The sequence below is a fragment of the Cupressus sempervirens genome, chromosome 6 (assembly GCF_028749045.1).
Source record: "Cupressus sempervirens isolate cs-2001-9-10 chromosome 6, ASM2874904v1, whole genome shotgun sequence".
NCBI classification, from domain to species: domain Eukaryota; kingdom Viridiplantae; phylum Streptophyta; class Pinopsida; order Cupressales; family Cupressaceae; genus Cupressus; species Cupressus sempervirens.
Window position 1 is genome coordinate 37,928,078 of NC_143123.1, and position 18,703 is coordinate 37,946,780.

Sequence of the window (18,703 nt, forward strand, 5' to 3'; positions counted from 1 at the left end):
AATATTGTTATATCAGGATTTTTAAAAATGCAGATTGGAGTTAGCAAGAAGAGATCATCATTGCATTTTTTCTCTATCTTATTGCAGATCTAAATGTCTAAGATATTCGTTGCATCCCATCAATCTTTAATAAGCATCTAGTGATTAAGATTATCAAAGATACTCATTGACAAGTGATATATTATACAGTGATCAAGATTCCCAGAATATTAGTAGTATTGGTTGGATGATTATTTGTAATTATATTCAGAGGTATCACTTATTATCAATCTAAATGTTATAAAGGATTTTATGAGGCTTGTTTGGAAAGAAGTTTCTTGCAATTGATTGTTTGTGAGTTAATAGTCCCTAATTGTTAAGAACTAACATGAGAGGACATTACAAGAAGCCACTCCTTTCACATCTTCAAGACATCCCAAATACAGTATCATACTCAATGCATATCCTTACATCAATAATCACTTCCTTTACATATACCTAATGACATAATGGCAGGGTAATCTCAATGGAGGCCTACTTATCACTTACCGTAATTAGTTACATGAGTTGTCCAAATTTGGAACATCCTTTCTTCTGAGGCTGGAATGAAATTACTAATTTGCCATGATTGTGTTTACCAGATTTCATATAATGAACAAAAAGATATAATCTTGAGGGAAATTGTTTTCTTAAAAAGCTTATTATTGAGATACACAGCTTTTCTAGATGCAAACTCACACAAGAAAGATACATTGTTTACTGGTATTAATACCCGACCTTAACACAGACACTATGGTGGCCTTAAAACCAGTTATTCAGAGTAAGCTATCGACAGTAACCTACAGTTCTGGGTTTCTATTTCCTGTCACATAATGCAGCTGTGTTTCTAGACTGGGTCGTTGCTTTTAGCTAATGATAAACATCTGACTTTGTTGCTTCCTCCTCCTTCGAATCCTGATGTATGAGCCTGGAAGTGCTGTTGCTGTATATGGCTGTTGAGCTTTCCTTCTGAATATGAAACAGTAGAATGTGTAAACTGTGAACAAGTATTCTGATCTGGGGTTGTGTCCAGTGCAGAAGCTCCAGGGGTTTCATCCTGAAGCAAGTTGTAGAGAGAGATAAACAGAATAATTGAAGCATAGAATAATCTTCAAAACTCTAATCGATCCCATAACAGGGAAAAGCACTGAGTTGGAAAAGTCACTAAGCTGGAAAAGCGGCGATCTCATCCATAATCTTTACTTGGCATCCAACACAAGGGAAAGCTTAAAATTAGAGTTTCGAAAACTTCATTCGACCCCACCACAGGACTTAATCCTGTCAGCACTCTCCCCTCATTTTAAAATATTACCTTGTTCCTTTATGAATAATACATAGCCTATGAGGTAATAAAAATTAGACTAGTATTTTATTATTTAAATGCTTATGGCTATGCTAGAGGGGACATTATAGACCCAATATAACCAACTTAAGGAATGCACTCCACATGTATGCATCTCCATCCTCCCAAATACATTATATCCTAAGTTACTGTATGGTGCCTTACTAGAGTGCGTTGGATCCAGATACGTGCTCCAGATGTGGTTTGGATGCACACAGGATGCATATCCCGAACTGTGGATGCATACTGGATGTGCATCCCAAACTTTGGATGCCCAACCAACACATCCGAGTGCATCCACAGCCTGGGATGCACACCTTTGTGCGCATCCGTGGGCTATTCGCTTTTTGCGACTTGAAAAACACAAATAAAAAGCATTTTTTTCCTTTTTTCTTTTTCTCTAAACCCTACAGTGGCAATTTATGAGGCCATTCAACCTAACAATACATCATTTTGTTTGCTCTTTTACTCTCATCTAATTTTGTCTTCATTTTGGCATTTCAAATGATCTTGGACTTGCAACAGTGGAATGTGCAATAGATGATATTTTGATAATCCTGTGGATGGTTGATGACTACATTGAAGATAGAAGACAATGACCATTTTTGATTGTCAATTTTGTAATTGTGATGATTTTCATTTGAATTAGGAACCTAGACATATATGATATGGCTGAAGCCTAATATGAATATTTTGGAACTATCTATTGGCATTGACTATTTATCTTTGGCATTTGGCATTGCTTAATGATGAAGTATTGTACTATCAAATGTTTTAGTTTTACAATTCTGTATATTTCTTTAATCGTTTTGTAATTATAAATTTATAACACACACACGCATACCCAAACCCCCAAATTTTTCCTTTGCATGCACCAATGTACCAGATTCTCGTACCTGTACCCGAACCTGAATCAGAACTGGCAACTTAGATTATATTATTATATCCCTAGGCATATAACATGAAACTATAGGCTTTATGGTATATGTGTGGATATAGTTTCTTCCAACCATCTCCAAGCTTGCATGGTGGTACGTGGATTGGAGGAGTCCTATATTCTCCCACATGCCCAACTATTCGCCTTTTTTCATGGTTAATATGTTGGAATGAGGGATTTACTGGCTGCAGCATATATGTTATAATGTTTTTAAGTATTATTAAAATTTGCGTGGTGGCTGAAAGACATAATGTTTGATTTGATTCTATAAAGGTTGTGATGGTGTATATGTTTGAATTCTATAATGAATGTTGTTAAGCCAGGGCTTTAGAAAAATAGGAGTTTTCTTGGCAAGAACTAGTAGAATACTTATAAATATGGTATTACTCCTTTTTGTGTTAATTGGAAGAACCTTTCAAGTATATTGCCAGCTATTAAATTGGTAAGTGTGACGAGTTATTGTTATGGTCCTTAGCCTAGCACGTGAGCTATGGGAGCATGATATGATCTAACTGAGCTTACCCAGTACCCAAGGGTTGGTAAATGCGAAGTTCATTTAACTATGGTCTATAACCATGAATATAGTCATCAAACTCCTGTTATTCATATTTCTTTTTCTTTACAACTGTAGCCATTTCATAATAATCTACACGAGACTATATAATATTTTTAATGCATGTTATAATTCTGTTCATCTGGGCGGGAGAGTAAATGATTGAGGAAGCAAAGAAAAGTAGAGTTAGGTCTCAGCAAGAGCTGTTCACATTAACCTACACTGCAAAGCCAGTTGAAGAAAACGCATGAGAAAAATCCATCTTCAAAATTCTAAAATACTTAATGGACTGGGAGGATCTGTATGCTGCATGGAATGATTATATTATATGTGAAGTAGATTGTGAACACTGACTTAAAACATATTAGTAAAATTTTTAATCAGGAAGGAAACGTTAAATAATTTGTACAGTGTGAGTCTAATTTGGGACATTGATATTGTTTGTCACATATTGTATTTACAATATTTCATTCAGTGATGGTAAGCATTATTATAGATGGTTATAGCAGGAGGCGAGTGTAAATTTATATTAGTTCAGAATAAAAGTCAATGTCAATCTGGTTTGTTTTATTGCTGTCAAACATGACTGTTCTTTGGTGCACTTGAAATATACTTCTTAGGAGAGACTTGGTAGTAAATCTGATTGGTCACTGTTAAACATGTTGCCCTAAACTCAGTCTCTGGTAGATGACAGAGACACATTTGCTGCACACGAATTGGTCAAAGGAAGTGAAGGTGATTGCCGCTCATGGGAGCCCAATTATTCTTTATGCCTGTATCTGACATAATCCTGGGTAAGACATGCATAAGAGAAGGGTGTGGCTGGCAGCTGTTTAGAAACCGTCTATAACTTAATTATGATTGATGTGAGACATGGTAAATTTTTAATTTTGATTGATACGAGACATGGTAAAGATTTAGGACTGTTCACATGAGTCCAAGAAATTGTAAAGCCTTATTATAGGAATATGAAGTCAAAATAAGTTGAACCTGATGTAAAATGGAGAACTACATTCCTCTAGTTACCTATGGAGGGGTTATGCTAGTGTACCAAAACTCATGGCGAGTTCTCTGAGTAGTGCGGATCATCGAGACGTGATGAACTAGACAGGTTTTCATCACCCATCGCAATGCCTCGGCAGTTCATGGCCCATGACCTCATGACTCATCATGACTTGGATGGCCCATGACCCACATGACTTGCCATGACTTGGCTGGTCCACAACTCGTATGACTCACCATTACTCAGAGGGTTATGCCATTTCTTCCCGACTCTGTGGTCTATGACCGGAGCGACGTCAACAGTGAGCTGTTTTTGTAAAAAGACAAAAAATTAAAAAGTTGCTGCCTTCCTTTTTTGACATATCTTTTCTATTTTGCCCTAAAAGGTGATTTATTTGCTTGTAATGAAAAGAGAGGAAAAGTGAGAGACTTTGTAGGAGGCAGACAGACTGCTGTGAGGCTGAGGCTAAGCTAGAGCCTGAGGCATAGACATTTTTTTGCTTACACATGTTTGGAAAATTTGATATCATGAATTTCATAGATTTTAATATTTATATACATTCGACAATATTTATAGTTCTGCATATCTATGTTTTCTATTTCTTTCAGCTACAATTTACATTTGTTCTTACATGATGGATGTTGTAATTGGTATAAAGTAACTATTATGTTAGTACTTGTTAAGGCTAGTCGGGTTGGGTAGATAGGTGGTAAGGAAATGCGTTGGTTGGTTTTCAACTAACCGACCCTTCTATAAATATCTGGAACATTGATATTGTAATCACGTTGGTTTTTGGGTATTAATAAAGAAATCATTTCCTTGCCTACTGGTATTATGGTATGAATGGTATGTTCTAAGTTGCATTTCATATGTATCAATTGGATTATTCTATATATCTGTGAGAAAGTGTGTAATATTCCAATCTACATTTTTGGTGCCGTTGCCTAATTTTGAACTTGGAGGTCGGCAGGATGGAGTAATGGGAAGGCCCTCTGCACTGCTCATCCAATTAACAGGAAGAGGAGGAACTAACCAGGGAAGATCAGTGACGTGGTTTGGTGTCAGCTTGGGAAGTTGCGGTTGATCAGTACGTGCGAAGGGAAGCTCGAGAGAACGGTCCCTGAATGTACGGTAAGCGACGAACTTCTAGTGCTACCAGCGGTGTACGATCCCTTGGGAGAGATTCCTCGTCCGTTAGCAAGCAATTTGTTACAAGTAAAAGAGAGACAATAAAATTGATTCATGCCCTTGATTCCAAATATGTATCCTAGGCGGGCACAAGGAGAAGAAATTGAGGAAGAAGTTGCCTTGAGGATACTACGTCTCCAGCAGTAGGAGAGATGTCGTAACTGGAAAGAAGGACAAGGGGATTCCACGAGAATCCAAGAAGGGTTGATTGAGCATACAATTGAGGGTATAGTAAATTTGGTCATCTCTGAGACACTAACAAGGAAGTTGGGATACAAAAACCCAGAGACACCGGCAGGAAGAGACTTTTGACAGGAGCAAAATCAAGAACGGGATACTTTCAGTAGTTTCTCCTCGAGAATGAACTTCCAATTGGGAGGGAGTGTTCCATCGGGAGGGAGTATTCCATCAGGAGGAAGTGTTCCATCAGGAAGTGTACCATCTGAGATTGTTCCATTTGGAAGTGTTCCATCGGGAGGTGTTCCATCAGGAAGTATTCCAGCCGGAAGTGTTCCATCGGGAGGTGTGCACATCATGGCAATAGACAAACAAAAATTATCAAGGTTCACAGGGGACGGCTCGGAGGACCTTGCTCGCCATTATAAAACATGTACAACAATATGGTAGGCGAATGGACAAAATGACGCGGCGGAATAGCTAAAAGCCTTTCACGCCACATTAAGGGGTATTGCCATTGATTGGTATACGGATTTGGAGGTAGGAAAGAAAAACACGTGGAATAACATCCGCACAACCTTCGAGAAAGAATTCAAACTACTGAGAGATGATGATGAAATTGTAACAGAGATGTATAATACAATACTTGGGAAAAGTGAATCTATCAAAGCCTATACTAGACGACTGAAAGAGCTCATAGGGAAATTGGACAACAAGCCAACAGATGGATTGAAGAAATGATGGTTCATTGAAGGACTAACATCGTCCCTTAGAAAAAAAATGAAGAGAGTTCCACCATCAACCTTTGGGGATGCGTGTACTTGCGCCATGGACTTAAAAAGTGAGAGTAAAACCTCTAGTGAAAGTTCAGAAGAGAGCGAAGAAGAATCCAAAACTATTCAAGCCTTAAGAAAAGATCTGAGATGATTGATGAAGGAAGTGGTAGGAAGTAAAGAAGAAAAGGAAGAAGGGTGAGAACTTTGGTGTACTGAATGTGAAAAAGGCCATACTAAGGGAGCATGCCTGAAGAGAGCATTTTGTGGGATCTATCAGGTACTGGGGCACGAAATTGAAGATTGCCCCTATAATTTGAAAACAAGGAGTGCCCAAGTATTCCTGACCCTAGGGGGGCAATTCACACCTCCTTCCACTCTGCGGAAGAATGCAAATACAAAAGCCTCACCAAGAGGATACAAAAACAATAGGAGAGGACGTAAAAATAATAGTAATGACAATAGCAATAACAACAGACGTCGACGTTCACTTCAGTATGATTCCAAAGGGAGACCAATGGTCCAGTGTAGGAGATGCAATGAATGGGGACACTTTGCACGAGATTGCCAAAGCGAAGGAGGACAAAATGGAGGGATGCTTTGTAATTGGTGTGGGCCAGGCAATCATGAAGATGCAAATTTCTCGAGACAGAAGGGAGTAAATATGTTAGACATTGAAGATGTAGAAGACAAAATTCTTGTGATCACTAGGATGCAAGCCAGAAAATTAACCTATCCAGATGCTAGTACGGAGACAGAAAGATTTCATGAAGCAAAGAAAGACGTTCAAGATAGCACGGGAGAACGAGGAAAGACAACGTCGAAAAAATTTACTTCCAGTAAGGATATAATGAATATTGTGAGGCAAGTACTGGAAACTGCTATCCCAGTAACAATAGGTGATTTATTAGAAACATTACCCCAATTGTAGGTGGCACTAACATAGGGGGCAAAACCGAAAGAGACAACCACAAAGAAAGAGAAGGAAGGAGGAGTATACACAGAAGACAATACATTGTTCACCATAGGGATGGGGAGAACACCAGCGGTAGTAGAGATGGAGATACTAGAGTGCAAACTCTCAAATACTATTGTGGATGGAGGTTCCAGTGTAAATGTCTTATCAGAAGAAACCTGGAAGGAATTAGGGAAACCTACACTCTGGCCCCCGACATTTCAACCAAAAGGAGCGGACCAACATGGAATCAAGAGTATAGGAATGCTCGTGGGACAAGAAGTCATCGTTAGTACGCAACAATTTTTTATTGTTTTTGTGGTTATCCCTTTAGAAAAGAAAGGGTACTATGCTTTGTTAGGTAGGGGATGGTTGGTCGCAGCAAAAGCCATGCATAACTGGAAACGAAACATGCTATCCATTGAGACTGAAGGAAGAAAGTACATCATAGATTTCGGGAACCAGTTAGTAAGTTAGGACTTGGCATTAGACTCTGAAGGAGAAAACTATGAAGGGATGGAACTAGATGAGGAAGGGGTGCTCAGATTAGGGGAATGCTCAAACAACGACACAAATTCCCTTAATGGATTATTCCATTGGCAGATGGGAGATTATGAAGTTTTCCACTTAGAATGTAATATGTTACAAATACAAGATTCTTAGTCGGAAGAAAGGTGCCCGGAGGAGTACACAGAGTATAAAGAGAATGGGGCAGTAAAGTTATCTACTTTTGATAACAAACCTATCAGAGACCTAGTAAATGGGTCTAAGCTAAAAGCGTATGAGAAAAGGAATAATTTGGCAAGTAGCTATTTTATAAACACAGAAGAGGAAAAAAATACGAAAAGCAAAAAATGGAAGTAACCAAGAAGGAGAAAAGAAACCAAGTCCTTATAAAGAGTCACAAAACATCACTTTAATTGGCAGAGAAAGAGGACAAGGACAAGCAACTCAGCCAACCGTACGGATATCTGTACATGAAGGAAGGGTGGAAGGAGTGGTTCAGGAAATATCCGTACGAACATCCATATGAAGAAGAAGATTGGCCGTACTAGGTTAGACCATAGGGAACAACGTGCGAAAAAGCATGGTACAAAGGAATAAGGTACGAAAAAGGACATTCCCATCTGTACGACAACCACCTCTACTTGTACGATAGGCAATTCCATTAGTATGATAGACATTCTCATTCGTACGATAGACATTTCCATTCATACGACAGTCAGCTACATCTATACGGGAGCAAAGATTGACGCTTGTACCAACATATGTACGACAAGAAAGTCCATTCATACGACAAACATATACACTTGTACGGCATCAAAGGCAACGATTTTCCTCGGTACAGGCATCCATACGACAAGGAGACATACAAAATAATTTCGTATGGCGAGGGGCACAAGGAGTAATTCCGTACAATATGTAGAGGTAGCTGTACGGCAACAGTTTGGAGTACAATAGACAGAGGTACGACAACAATCTGCAAAAGTACGGCGGACAAAGGTACGACAAAACCAAGCATTCCTAGTAGAACACGTGGAAGTTAGTTGCAAGCCATCACTTCGGGAGGATGGTTGGTACAGGTGGCACATATAGGCAGTTAAAGAAGAAGCAATAAGGGAGATGACACTAAAAGCAAAGGAAGAGATAAGGGAGATGGCAAAGGGCAAGGGTGAGATGGCAAAGGGCAGCGAAAGCATTGGCAGGTTGTGGCTGCCACCTCTCATCAATGGGAAGTAGAAAAAGTGCCATGGAGGAATCTTGGAAGATAGAGAAAGCAGATCCAAGCACAGGGATGTCCTCCCATTCCTCTTCTCGAAGTCAAAGTACTTTTTTTTGTTGTTTTCATGTTCAGCAGACAACTTTTTTTTTGGGGGGGGATAGATTTAGTCGGTATAAAGTAACTATTATGTTAGTACTTGTTAAAGCTAGTCGGGTTGGGTAGTTAGGTGGTAAGAAAATGCGTCAGTTAGTTTCCAACTAATCAACCCTTCTATAAATATCTAGAACATTGATATTGTACTCACGTTGGTTTTTGGGTATTAATAAAGAAATCATTTCCTTGCCTACTGGTATTATGTTATGAATGGTATGTTCTAAGTCGCACTTCATATGTATCAATTGGATTATTTTGTATATTTGTGAGAAAGTGTGTGATATTCCAATCTACAAATGTATGTTACAAACTTAGCTTCTACTTGACGATGTTATAGCGTCTTTAAGATTTATTTGAGGCTGAGGCTGAGGCCATGGCTGTGACTATGGCTTGTCCGTCAACCAGGACCTAACTCAGTTGCATTTGTAGGAGGCAGACATACTACTCTAAGGCTGAGGCTGAGGCTGAGCCTGAGTTTGAGCTTGAGCCCGAGACTTGTTTTTGTTTACACATATGTTTGGGAACATTTGATGTCAATAATGAGTGCATAAAACAAGTTGGAAGTCGTAAAAATTCGCATTTTTTTATTGTGCTGAGTCATAGCCGAGTTGTTACCAAGTCATTGGCGAGTCGACCTTGCTGAGTCATAGGTGAGTCCGAGTCATGGAACTCTTGGTTATGCAGATGGTCTATAATGATGAGCTCAAGGGATTAGGTTGAATCTAGGCATTGTTATTTTCTATTTAATGTTCTTTTATTGCATGGAGCTTGTTGTCACTGTTCGAAAGGCACTTATTTAGATTGGAAACAGTCATTTCATTCAAGCAGCAGTTTTTGACATTTGTAATTGGTCTTAAATCATAACAGCAGCAGATTCATGACTAAATGAGTCTTACTCATCTCATTGTTAGTTGGATTTGCTTTAGTATTGGTGATGTAACAAACCTGGGTAGTTGAACTTAGCAGCTCTGAAAGCATGTGTAGTAGGTTAAGATATGTGCAACCTTAACTTGTAGGTTGATGTATGTTGGTAGTTTTAGTATCATTCTAGTCATTATAAAATGCAATAGATGTTGATCTTGCAGAATAAATACTAGATCAGATTTGAGTTGCACCTTGGATTTCCGGTATATTGCAATTATGAATTAAGTTGAATTCACATCGAGTTTCTCACTTTGCTCAAGAAATTCTAATGTAAATTGTGATGTCAACGCAGATAGTCTATTTTAGTTATTGTTTTGTACAATTTCAGTTAAAGACACACAAGTCAACAGACTTCCTGTTGGTTTACTTTGTTGGATTAAGAGAAAAATTATTGATCAATTGTATTTGTCAACTCTTTTTAAAAGAAATGATGCAATGACTGGGCTGCATTTAATATTCTGTCATTTATTGATGACTTTTTCCCGTCATTTATGGATGGCATTTTATATGACTTTTTCTTGTCATTGGTTAAAACTAAGGACGGAAGATGCAGAATACATATAATTTTTTTTGGTGTGAGTACAGCATAAGCCAAATCTCTGTTTTTTCATTTTGTCGAGTCGTTGCCAAGTCATCGGCAAGTCACTGGTTGAGTCGACCTTTTGCCGAGTCATAGACAAGTCCGAGTCATTGAACTCTGGGCTATGCAGATGGTCAATAGTAATGAACTCAAGGAATTAGGTGCATCTAGGCATTGCTTTTTTCTTTTTAATGTTCTTTTGTTGCATAGAGCTTCTTGTCACTGTTCAAAAGGCACTTAATTAGTTTGGAAACAGTCAATTCAGCAAGCAGCAGCTGTTTGACTTTTGTAATTGGTCTTAAACCATAACAGCAGCAGATTGATGACTAAATGAGTCTTACTCATCTCAATGCTAGTGAGATTTGCTTTATTATTGGTGATGTAACAAACCTAGTCAGTTGAACTTAGCAGCTCTAAAAGCATGTGTAGTAGGTTAAGATATGGGCAACCATAACTTGTCGGTTGATGTATGGTAGTAGTTTCAATATTGTTCCAGTCATTATAAAATGCAATAGATTTTAATCTTGCAGAGTAAATACTGGATCAGATTTGAGTTGCATGTATTATGAATTAAGTTGAATTTACGTTTTCTCGCTTTGTACAAAAAAATCTAATGTATATTGTGATGTCAACATAGATAGTCTATTCTAGTTATTGTTTTGTACAATTTCAGTTAAAGACACACTAGTCAACGAACTTCCTGTTGATATACTTTGTTGACTTAAGTGAAAAGTTAATAATCAATTGTATTTGTCAACTTTTAATAAAAGAAATGAAGCAATGTCTGGACTGCATTTAATATGACTGTTTTCTATCATTTATTGATGATTTTTTCACATCATTTATTGACGGCATTTTTATCACTTTTCCCTGTCATTGGTTAAAATTAAGGACAAAAGATGCAGAATATATATAATTTTTTTTTTGATTTAAGTACAGCATAATCCTAATCAATAGCATTGTCCTAGTAATAATGTAATAAAGACCTGTCATATGGATTCTTTAGAACATTAAATGGATTTTTCTAATACAGCGACACAGATAAAATTTTAACTAAAAAAGAAATAGAGTGCACTCTTATGTGCAACTCCTCTTTCAGCCTGAGAGTTGGTTGTGACAAATGATCTAGTACCATTTTGAAAGCAATTGAAATTTTAAACGGCAAAGAACAGTCCACAACAACTGAAGTTGAAATGGGATATCTTAACTGCATGGGTTTAAGAACACTTTTTAGTTTAGAGAGAAACTTGTGCATTTTTAGCTAAATCTCTTAAGATATTTTTTTGTCTGGCATTTTTCAAAGTGGACGCTCATTGATCACTTTCTTTATTTTCTAGGTACTTGATGCAACAAGCGATGAACCTTGGGGTCCACATGGGACGGTTATGGCTGAGATTGCTCAGGCTACAAGAAATTTGTAAGACAATCTTTAGAGTTTTGCATCAGAACTCTCACACAGATTTACATTTCTTTTTGGCAGTCATCCAACAAATAATGGATAAAGCAATTTGTATTTGATGCAGCAATGAAAGCCAGTTGGTTATGGGTGTTCTCTGGAAAAGGGTTAGTGAAACCAGCAGAAACTGGCGTCATGTTTACAAGGTAGATTGTTCTGATCCTTCTCTGGCAGTTAGTAATTTAAAGTTGCATATAATTTGTTCAAGCCAAAAGTCAACAACAGTGTATGACTTGCCTGAGCTGACATTTGTAATTTTTAAAAACATTTTTTTTTGCAATGCAAGTGTTCCTGTTTTTATCTTCTGTCAAAACTGCAAAATTGATTTTGTTCTCATCTTATGGCACCTTTGGAGTTGTAAAACATTCTATTAAGAAACTCATCTTTTGTCATTTCAAGGCATTGACTATTCTGGAATATCTTGTGGCAAATGGATCTGAACGTGTTGTTGATGAACTATTGGAACACACCTTCCAAATTTCGGTATAAGACCTCCCAAGACTGTATTTTTGTTGGTTAGGAAACTTACAGTGGCCAATTAAATTAAATTTGCTTATATGTTTGATTCTTGCACTGTTCTCTGCTATATACTGAATATTTCTAGGTTGTTCTATTAAAATATTTGAGATTGATGTTTTAGCTATGAGACTGATAGTTGGAATTTTCATTGATTAGACACTTTCAGATTTTGAGTTTGTTGAACCAAACGGAAAGGATCAGGGAATCAATGTGAGAAAGAAGGCTCAGAATATTCTCTCGCTTATCAACGATAAAGATAAAATACGAGAAGTGAGACAAAAGGCGGCAGCCAATAGAGACAAGTAAGTGGCTAAGTAGTTATTGGCTTCTTTCAAACTTAACTGTGGAATAAAATAGTTGCTTGATGAGCTTATTCTTATATTTATATACGTGTAATGCAAACATAATATATAATTCTGTTAGGTATGGTGGTCTATCTTCATCCGGAGGATACAAGCCCAGTTCATACTCAGGGTTTGGTGGTGGATACCATGGTGATCGATATGATGATGATCGCTATGGAAGTCGGAATGGTGGCAAATCTGATGGTAGTCCTAGTCAAAGAAAAGATGATTATGCTTACAAGTACAAAGACCGAAATCTCAATGGTCAAGATGGTGATGCTCTCCACAACAAAAGTATAGATAAATATGAAGACGATGACTTTGCAAGAATCAGGGATCACGATGATGATAGATTTGTCTCTAAAAACGAGTATGATGATGAGGATAGCTCTTTTTCAGGGTGCTTTTCCTATGCATTACATTCATTTTTTTATTTGGCTCGGTTCTCAATTTTATTTCACAAAAATATTTACATGAATCGAAATGGTGTCTAATTGATTTTCTTTTCTGAAGCTTAAGGTTCATGCAAACAAATTGATTGCATGGTGAAAACATGTCTGCTTTGCAGTGTTTTGGTAAATGTTTCAATATGGTTGAACCATTTGAAATGATTACAAATTTGATGTTTTCTGATTTGAAATTTTAATCAAATTGGCATTACATGTTAAGATTAATATCCTCTAAATCAGTATTAAAATGGTTTTGCATTTTATTGTGAGACCTTAGAAGCCCACTTGAGAATAACTTTTATGCCAACTGAGATACCAGGTAGGGAGGATGCAAACTTGTATGCATAGCTGGTCATTAAGGAGACCAACAAGTGAGGCTTATATTTGTATAATTATAATATGCTAATATGCACATACACAAACATTTAAGATTCATGCATTTTTGAGATCAACTATAGATGTCACTACAACTTTTACAAGTTACTTTGCTCTTTGCCCAGAGAAAGTCACTTTTTTCTGCAATTGGGGAAACTTTTGTTAATAGGTTGTCTGGTAGAAAAATCATTTGGTCTGGTCAACAAGGTACCTTTGCAGCTCACCAGGTATAAGGGCTTACTAAAATAAGGCATTGTGCTATTATTGAACTAAGTATCCTGAATTAAAGGTGGTTGAAACTTTTCAACTCACTACAAATTTTACAAGTAAGTTAGACAACAGGAAGTTTCATTATTTGCTTTTTGATTGGAGGAAGTTGCCCTTGATGTTCCTTTTAGTTTGCTTAAGATTTTGGAAGACATCTTTGAATTTTGTGTGAAGATTGGCAATAGATTACATAATTGAAGAATCATATCATTCATTCTATGGTGGGATGTATCTGAAGCTAGATGGGTCATCCAATTCTTGTATGAGTAAAAGGTCTGGAAGTCATATTAAAATTTGTAAGGTGAATGTGTTGTCGAGACATGCAGTTTGTTTGTAGTTGTGCCAAAGATTGTAGAGATGATTATCCCACAATGTGGTTTCTGATAATGATTCTGGAGAACAGGAATTAATTTGAATTATAGAAGGGAACTAGCTAATGAATTTTAGTACTTTGGGAATCCCACCATGTGACTGTAAGTTGCTGCTCGGGAAGTGTGGGAATTGCTAGAGATGTTGAGAGTAGCAGATATAAATTCTGGAATCATAGTTAGAATGGCCCTTGGCTTATATGTATTGCAACCAATATTCATCCCAGCTATGTCAAATTGATGTTCCTTAATGTTAAAATCACATCACCAAACGATCTTTGATCAATAGAGCCATGGCAACTCCAGGATCTTCTTCAATGCCATTCATAGTGAACTCTTCCATGATGGATTAGTTGTTGCATTACATGTATCCATCTACAATGTTGGCGAGTTGTTGTAGTCAACAAGCCTACATAAATTGAGAACTCTCCTGTGATGTCCCTTTTTTTAAAGAGCATTTGATAAATAAATAAAAATATTAAATAAATATGTAATGTCTCCATTTTTGGCGAGCTCCTACGGTTGATTAAGTCAGTTCATTATAGCGACCCTCGTGAGCTGACAAGGTGATTTGGGGGTCTCAGTTGTGGACTTACTATTTTTAGTAATACTAATTTGGGTAGTTACCATATTTGGTAGTATAGACGGTGGTGCTGACAATTGGTCATTGCTTGCAGTGGTTTGGGCTATTTATTGCATGGGCTTCTATTTATTAATTAAATTTTAAAGTTTTATTATATTTAAATATTATAAAATGATGTAGTGTTGAGGAAGCTTCTTAAGTGTAGTTGAGTTTGGGAAACTTGTGCCATTGGAGGATTATAAATACAAGCCCATTTGATGAGAAAAGCATCCAATTATCCAATTGATTATTTGCTTTGGTTGCCTGTGAAGAGTTTGAGTTTGATGTTTTGGGCCCTTGCTGAAGTATAAGGGTTTAGACCTGAGAAGTGCATTGTAATTCACAGCTGAGGTATTTTGAATAAGATTTCTGAGATTTAACAATCTTCCATTACTGTTTCTTCCATAGTTGGGAAGATTTCTTGACATTGGAGCTACTCCAGTCCTGCATGAAATTAATCTGGAGTTGTGAAAAATTCATGGTGAATTGAATTCAGTGGTTTGAGCAAATTTGAAGCTAGCTGCATTGGACAATTATTTTATCTGCTATCAACATTCATTTTATGGTATTGAGTGGATCATATTCTGAAAGGGAATTTTGGCACCATTTATATCTGCATTCTTTGGCGCCATTATGTTCTGTAATAGGTGCACATTTATTCGATGATTAGTTTCGATCTGCCTGCTAGAGGCTGCCGTCACCTTGCAAGGCAATTACTCATTATTTCTATGAGTCGCCTTCAATTTGGAAGGCCTGCATTTGGGAAAAATACATCTGCTTAGCAAGCCCAAAAACGCTGGATATTAGTGTTAGTTTTCTTAGCAGGAGTTTGGCATTCGAGTCTGGATATCCCAAGTCACCAATTCTGTGTTGTTGTGGCTAGCTGGCGTGCTCATCATGGGATTTAATCGACCCACCAAACTGGCTGTTTGAAGGCCTATTTGGACATCTATCTGCTAGCAATCAAGCAACCATATTGGCACCTGTGTTCTGCCATAGACTGGGATGCAGCAGTTGGAGGTTGGACTGGCATCTTGTGCAACAAGAGAATATTGTGAAGCTGCCAGCAAGTCTGCTGCCTGGTCTAAGAGAAATTATTGTTAGACAAAAATCAGGTTCCATTTGTTATTACCATTTTAATATTTGTACTTCCAGCTGTAGTATTAGAAATTGTGAATGAAATCAAGTGCAGGAAATTCTGAGAAATAATGGAAGTTGTTGTTCAGTACAAGTTTTTTTAATTTGAGATATAGTGAGTTGTCATTTCATTGAACATCGCTTGACTCTCTTGTGAATTTTTTTTGCGATTAATAAACTATTTATTTTGGAAATTCGAAGTGCGAAATTGTAACCAGTTTACTGACATTTTGCTTAGAGAGCTTGCTAGCAAACTGTTTGACAAAATGCTAAACAGCTGACTAGTAAAGGAAATTGGTGTTTGTTAAAGTCATAACCAGCTAGGGTTATTACAGAATAAAAATATTAAATAAATAAGTAAATGATAATACAATATAATTGCAAATGTATATTCCGTTTCTGAAATAGAATTTAACAACAAAAATAAAAATAAAAATAAGTAAATAGTAATAAATTATGATATACTATAACTACAAGGATAAAAGGATGATAGTAGACAAGGGCTGTAAACTATCTATCAGGATACCTTTAAAATGTTTATGAATTATCTTGCAGAGAATGATTAAAACTTTAAAAGCAGAGATGGAGTGAAGAATCAATGTAAAGATTATCGTCCAAATAAATAGTTGGTGCAATGAGTAATAGATGAAAAATGATATGAACAGCAATATCCCCCTTTAACATGACGTAGGAGTGGAGCATTACAGGCTTGGCTGATTACATTTTTATTAGAGCACGAACATGATATTGATCATTTAAGAGCGGCGATCGAGTCACCAACATAGTTGATGGAGTCATTGGTATGCATCAATCAAGATGATGACCAAGGTTAATCATTGTGTGTACTATGGGAGTGCACAATTATTGCTTTTGAAAATTTAGATAACAGAAAACAAATAAATAAAGATTAATAAAGCGACTAAAAGTCATCAATAAGCATTTTAACAAGTAATGATGTTATGTGGCTACAGTTTCACAAGTAATGATGACTTATAAATCAGCCAAATCAGTGCTATACTTGAAAATAGGGTAGTTGTTTCCTGGACATCACTTGCAAATATCTTCAACATGCAATACCAACTCACTTTTAGGGATGATGTTGAATTTGTGTGCTCGTTTACCATGGGCAATGATTTGTCCTCCCAACTATAGACAATCTGCGATTGTCTCCCTTGAGCACTGCGTTTGCTTAATAAGGCAGATCATATATTTTTTGTTTTTCTCTATTCAAGAGAGGAAGATTAATATTCCTTTATACCAATCAAATGGGATTCACAAAGAGAGTGGACAATGAGGGCTTGCACCTTAGATTTCCCCCTTGAGAAGAATGCATTACCACCTTGCCTACTCGCAAGGGGTGGTTCCGCCATACCTACTTGCAGATTGTGGACAATGAGGGCTTGGACCTCAAATTTCTCCCAGAGAAGAATGCATTGCCACCATGCCTACTCTTAGCGGGTGGAAGATATATCTCAATGTATCACTGATGCCAAGACCCCCTCTCAACCAGAGCTTCATTCTCCACAATTCCAAGCTTATCTCAAAAAAATGCACCAACTTCACTTTGGTAGGAGGCTTGGTGAGAATATCAGTCGTCTGATCATTAGTGCTAATGTACATCAACTATATTTCGTTTTTCACTCTAGTTGATAATGAGAAGAATATCAACTAAAACTTGAAATATACCAACACTTTCTCTCAAGTAGATTTGCACATGTTCAACAAAAATGTTCATCATGTTTTTGTATGAATACAAAATATGAAAATTCAAAAGAAGTAAATAATCTGTTTGCTTTTTTGTCATTTGAGTTCCCATTTCAAGCAGTACAGATGTAGATTTGTAGGCAAGTGACAGAATGACCTCAAAGACTGGTTCAAAATGGCTTTTAAAGGTGTATTTGAAGTCTCAAAGAATTTTGGAATGTTAACTATAAAGGTATGTATCTCATAATTAGTATTTTGCTTTTTAATTTGATATTTAAAATGCTGATTCTGCTGATATCCAAGTGGTGACGTTGCCTGTTTCCCTTTCCCTTAGTTCTTAACTCTAGCACGTATTGTTTCATTTTATTTTATCTTCTAAAATTTTACCATGTTTTTTCAAAAGTGCAATACAAACTACAAAGCAGTTGTCAGAATGATCCGACATGTAAGCTCCCATTACTAGGTGTGCTAGGGGCAAGGTCCACATAATTTTTTCTAGCTTCATATTACCTCCTCGCAGAAATATCGAGACATGATGTGATGGTGTGCTATAGCATGTCTGAAGAGGTTATGAGAGAAATTAATGCCCTAATGACTAGATTTGATATTAAAAGATGGAAGGATAGAGGACAAGGGAAATGATGGCAGTGGTGATAAATGCCAATGCTGATTCATTTATAGATTCTTTTGTTGTCCATGCATTTGCCATACGTTTTCCTCTACTTGTGAGACTCTTGTCAGATTCAGTCATTGCCCTTCAGCCAATTTCTGTATACCTCATAATGTTCCAACAGCAATAATTTACTTTTATATGTGACAAATAACCTATATTGGAATGGTAGGTAGATCCATTTATAGTTGTTAATAAGGGGTTTAAGATTCCAAGGGCTAATAATACAGTGGTCAGCACTAGAGGAAGCCATTGAAATACACTTTGTGGATGATGATTAGAAGAAATTATAGCAGAAAAAGGGCTAATAACTTCTCATTAGATGGCTATGACTTCACATCAGATGGATGGATAGATGGCTAGAATAGAACTCTTCTTAATGTTTTTTTTCGTGTCTTTGGATTACACGAGTGTCCTTAAAATTTGTAGATGCTTTGCGTGGAGTAAAAAATATCTTATAGTTTTA

The 18,703-nt window shown here is 36.9% G+C and overlaps 1 protein-coding gene across 7 annotated transcripts in view; it reads left to right on the forward strand.

The window, feature by feature from the left end:
- The window catches only part of LOC149550990 (ENTH/VHS family protein), a 74,373-nt gene that overhangs the window by 19,449 nt on the left and 36,221 nt on the right, over positions 1-18,703 (forward strand). For 4 of the 7 annotated variants that reach the window (XM_089786546.1, XM_089786545.1, XM_089786547.1 and 1 more), the window contains exons 4-8: positions 11,664-11,743; positions 11,850-11,928; positions 12,182-12,265; positions 12,458-12,603; positions 12,725-13,045. In XM_089786546.1, the coding sequence (XP_089642672.1) occupies positions 11,664-11,743; positions 11,850-11,928; positions 12,182-12,265; positions 12,458-12,603; positions 12,725-13,045 (710 nt within the window). The remainder of the gene's footprint in view (positions 1-11,663; positions 11,744-11,849; positions 11,929-12,181; positions 12,266-12,457; positions 12,604-12,724; positions 13,046-18,703) is intronic. The other 3 variants (XM_089786550.1, XM_089786549.1, XM_089786548.1) reach the window with 1 other exon arrangement.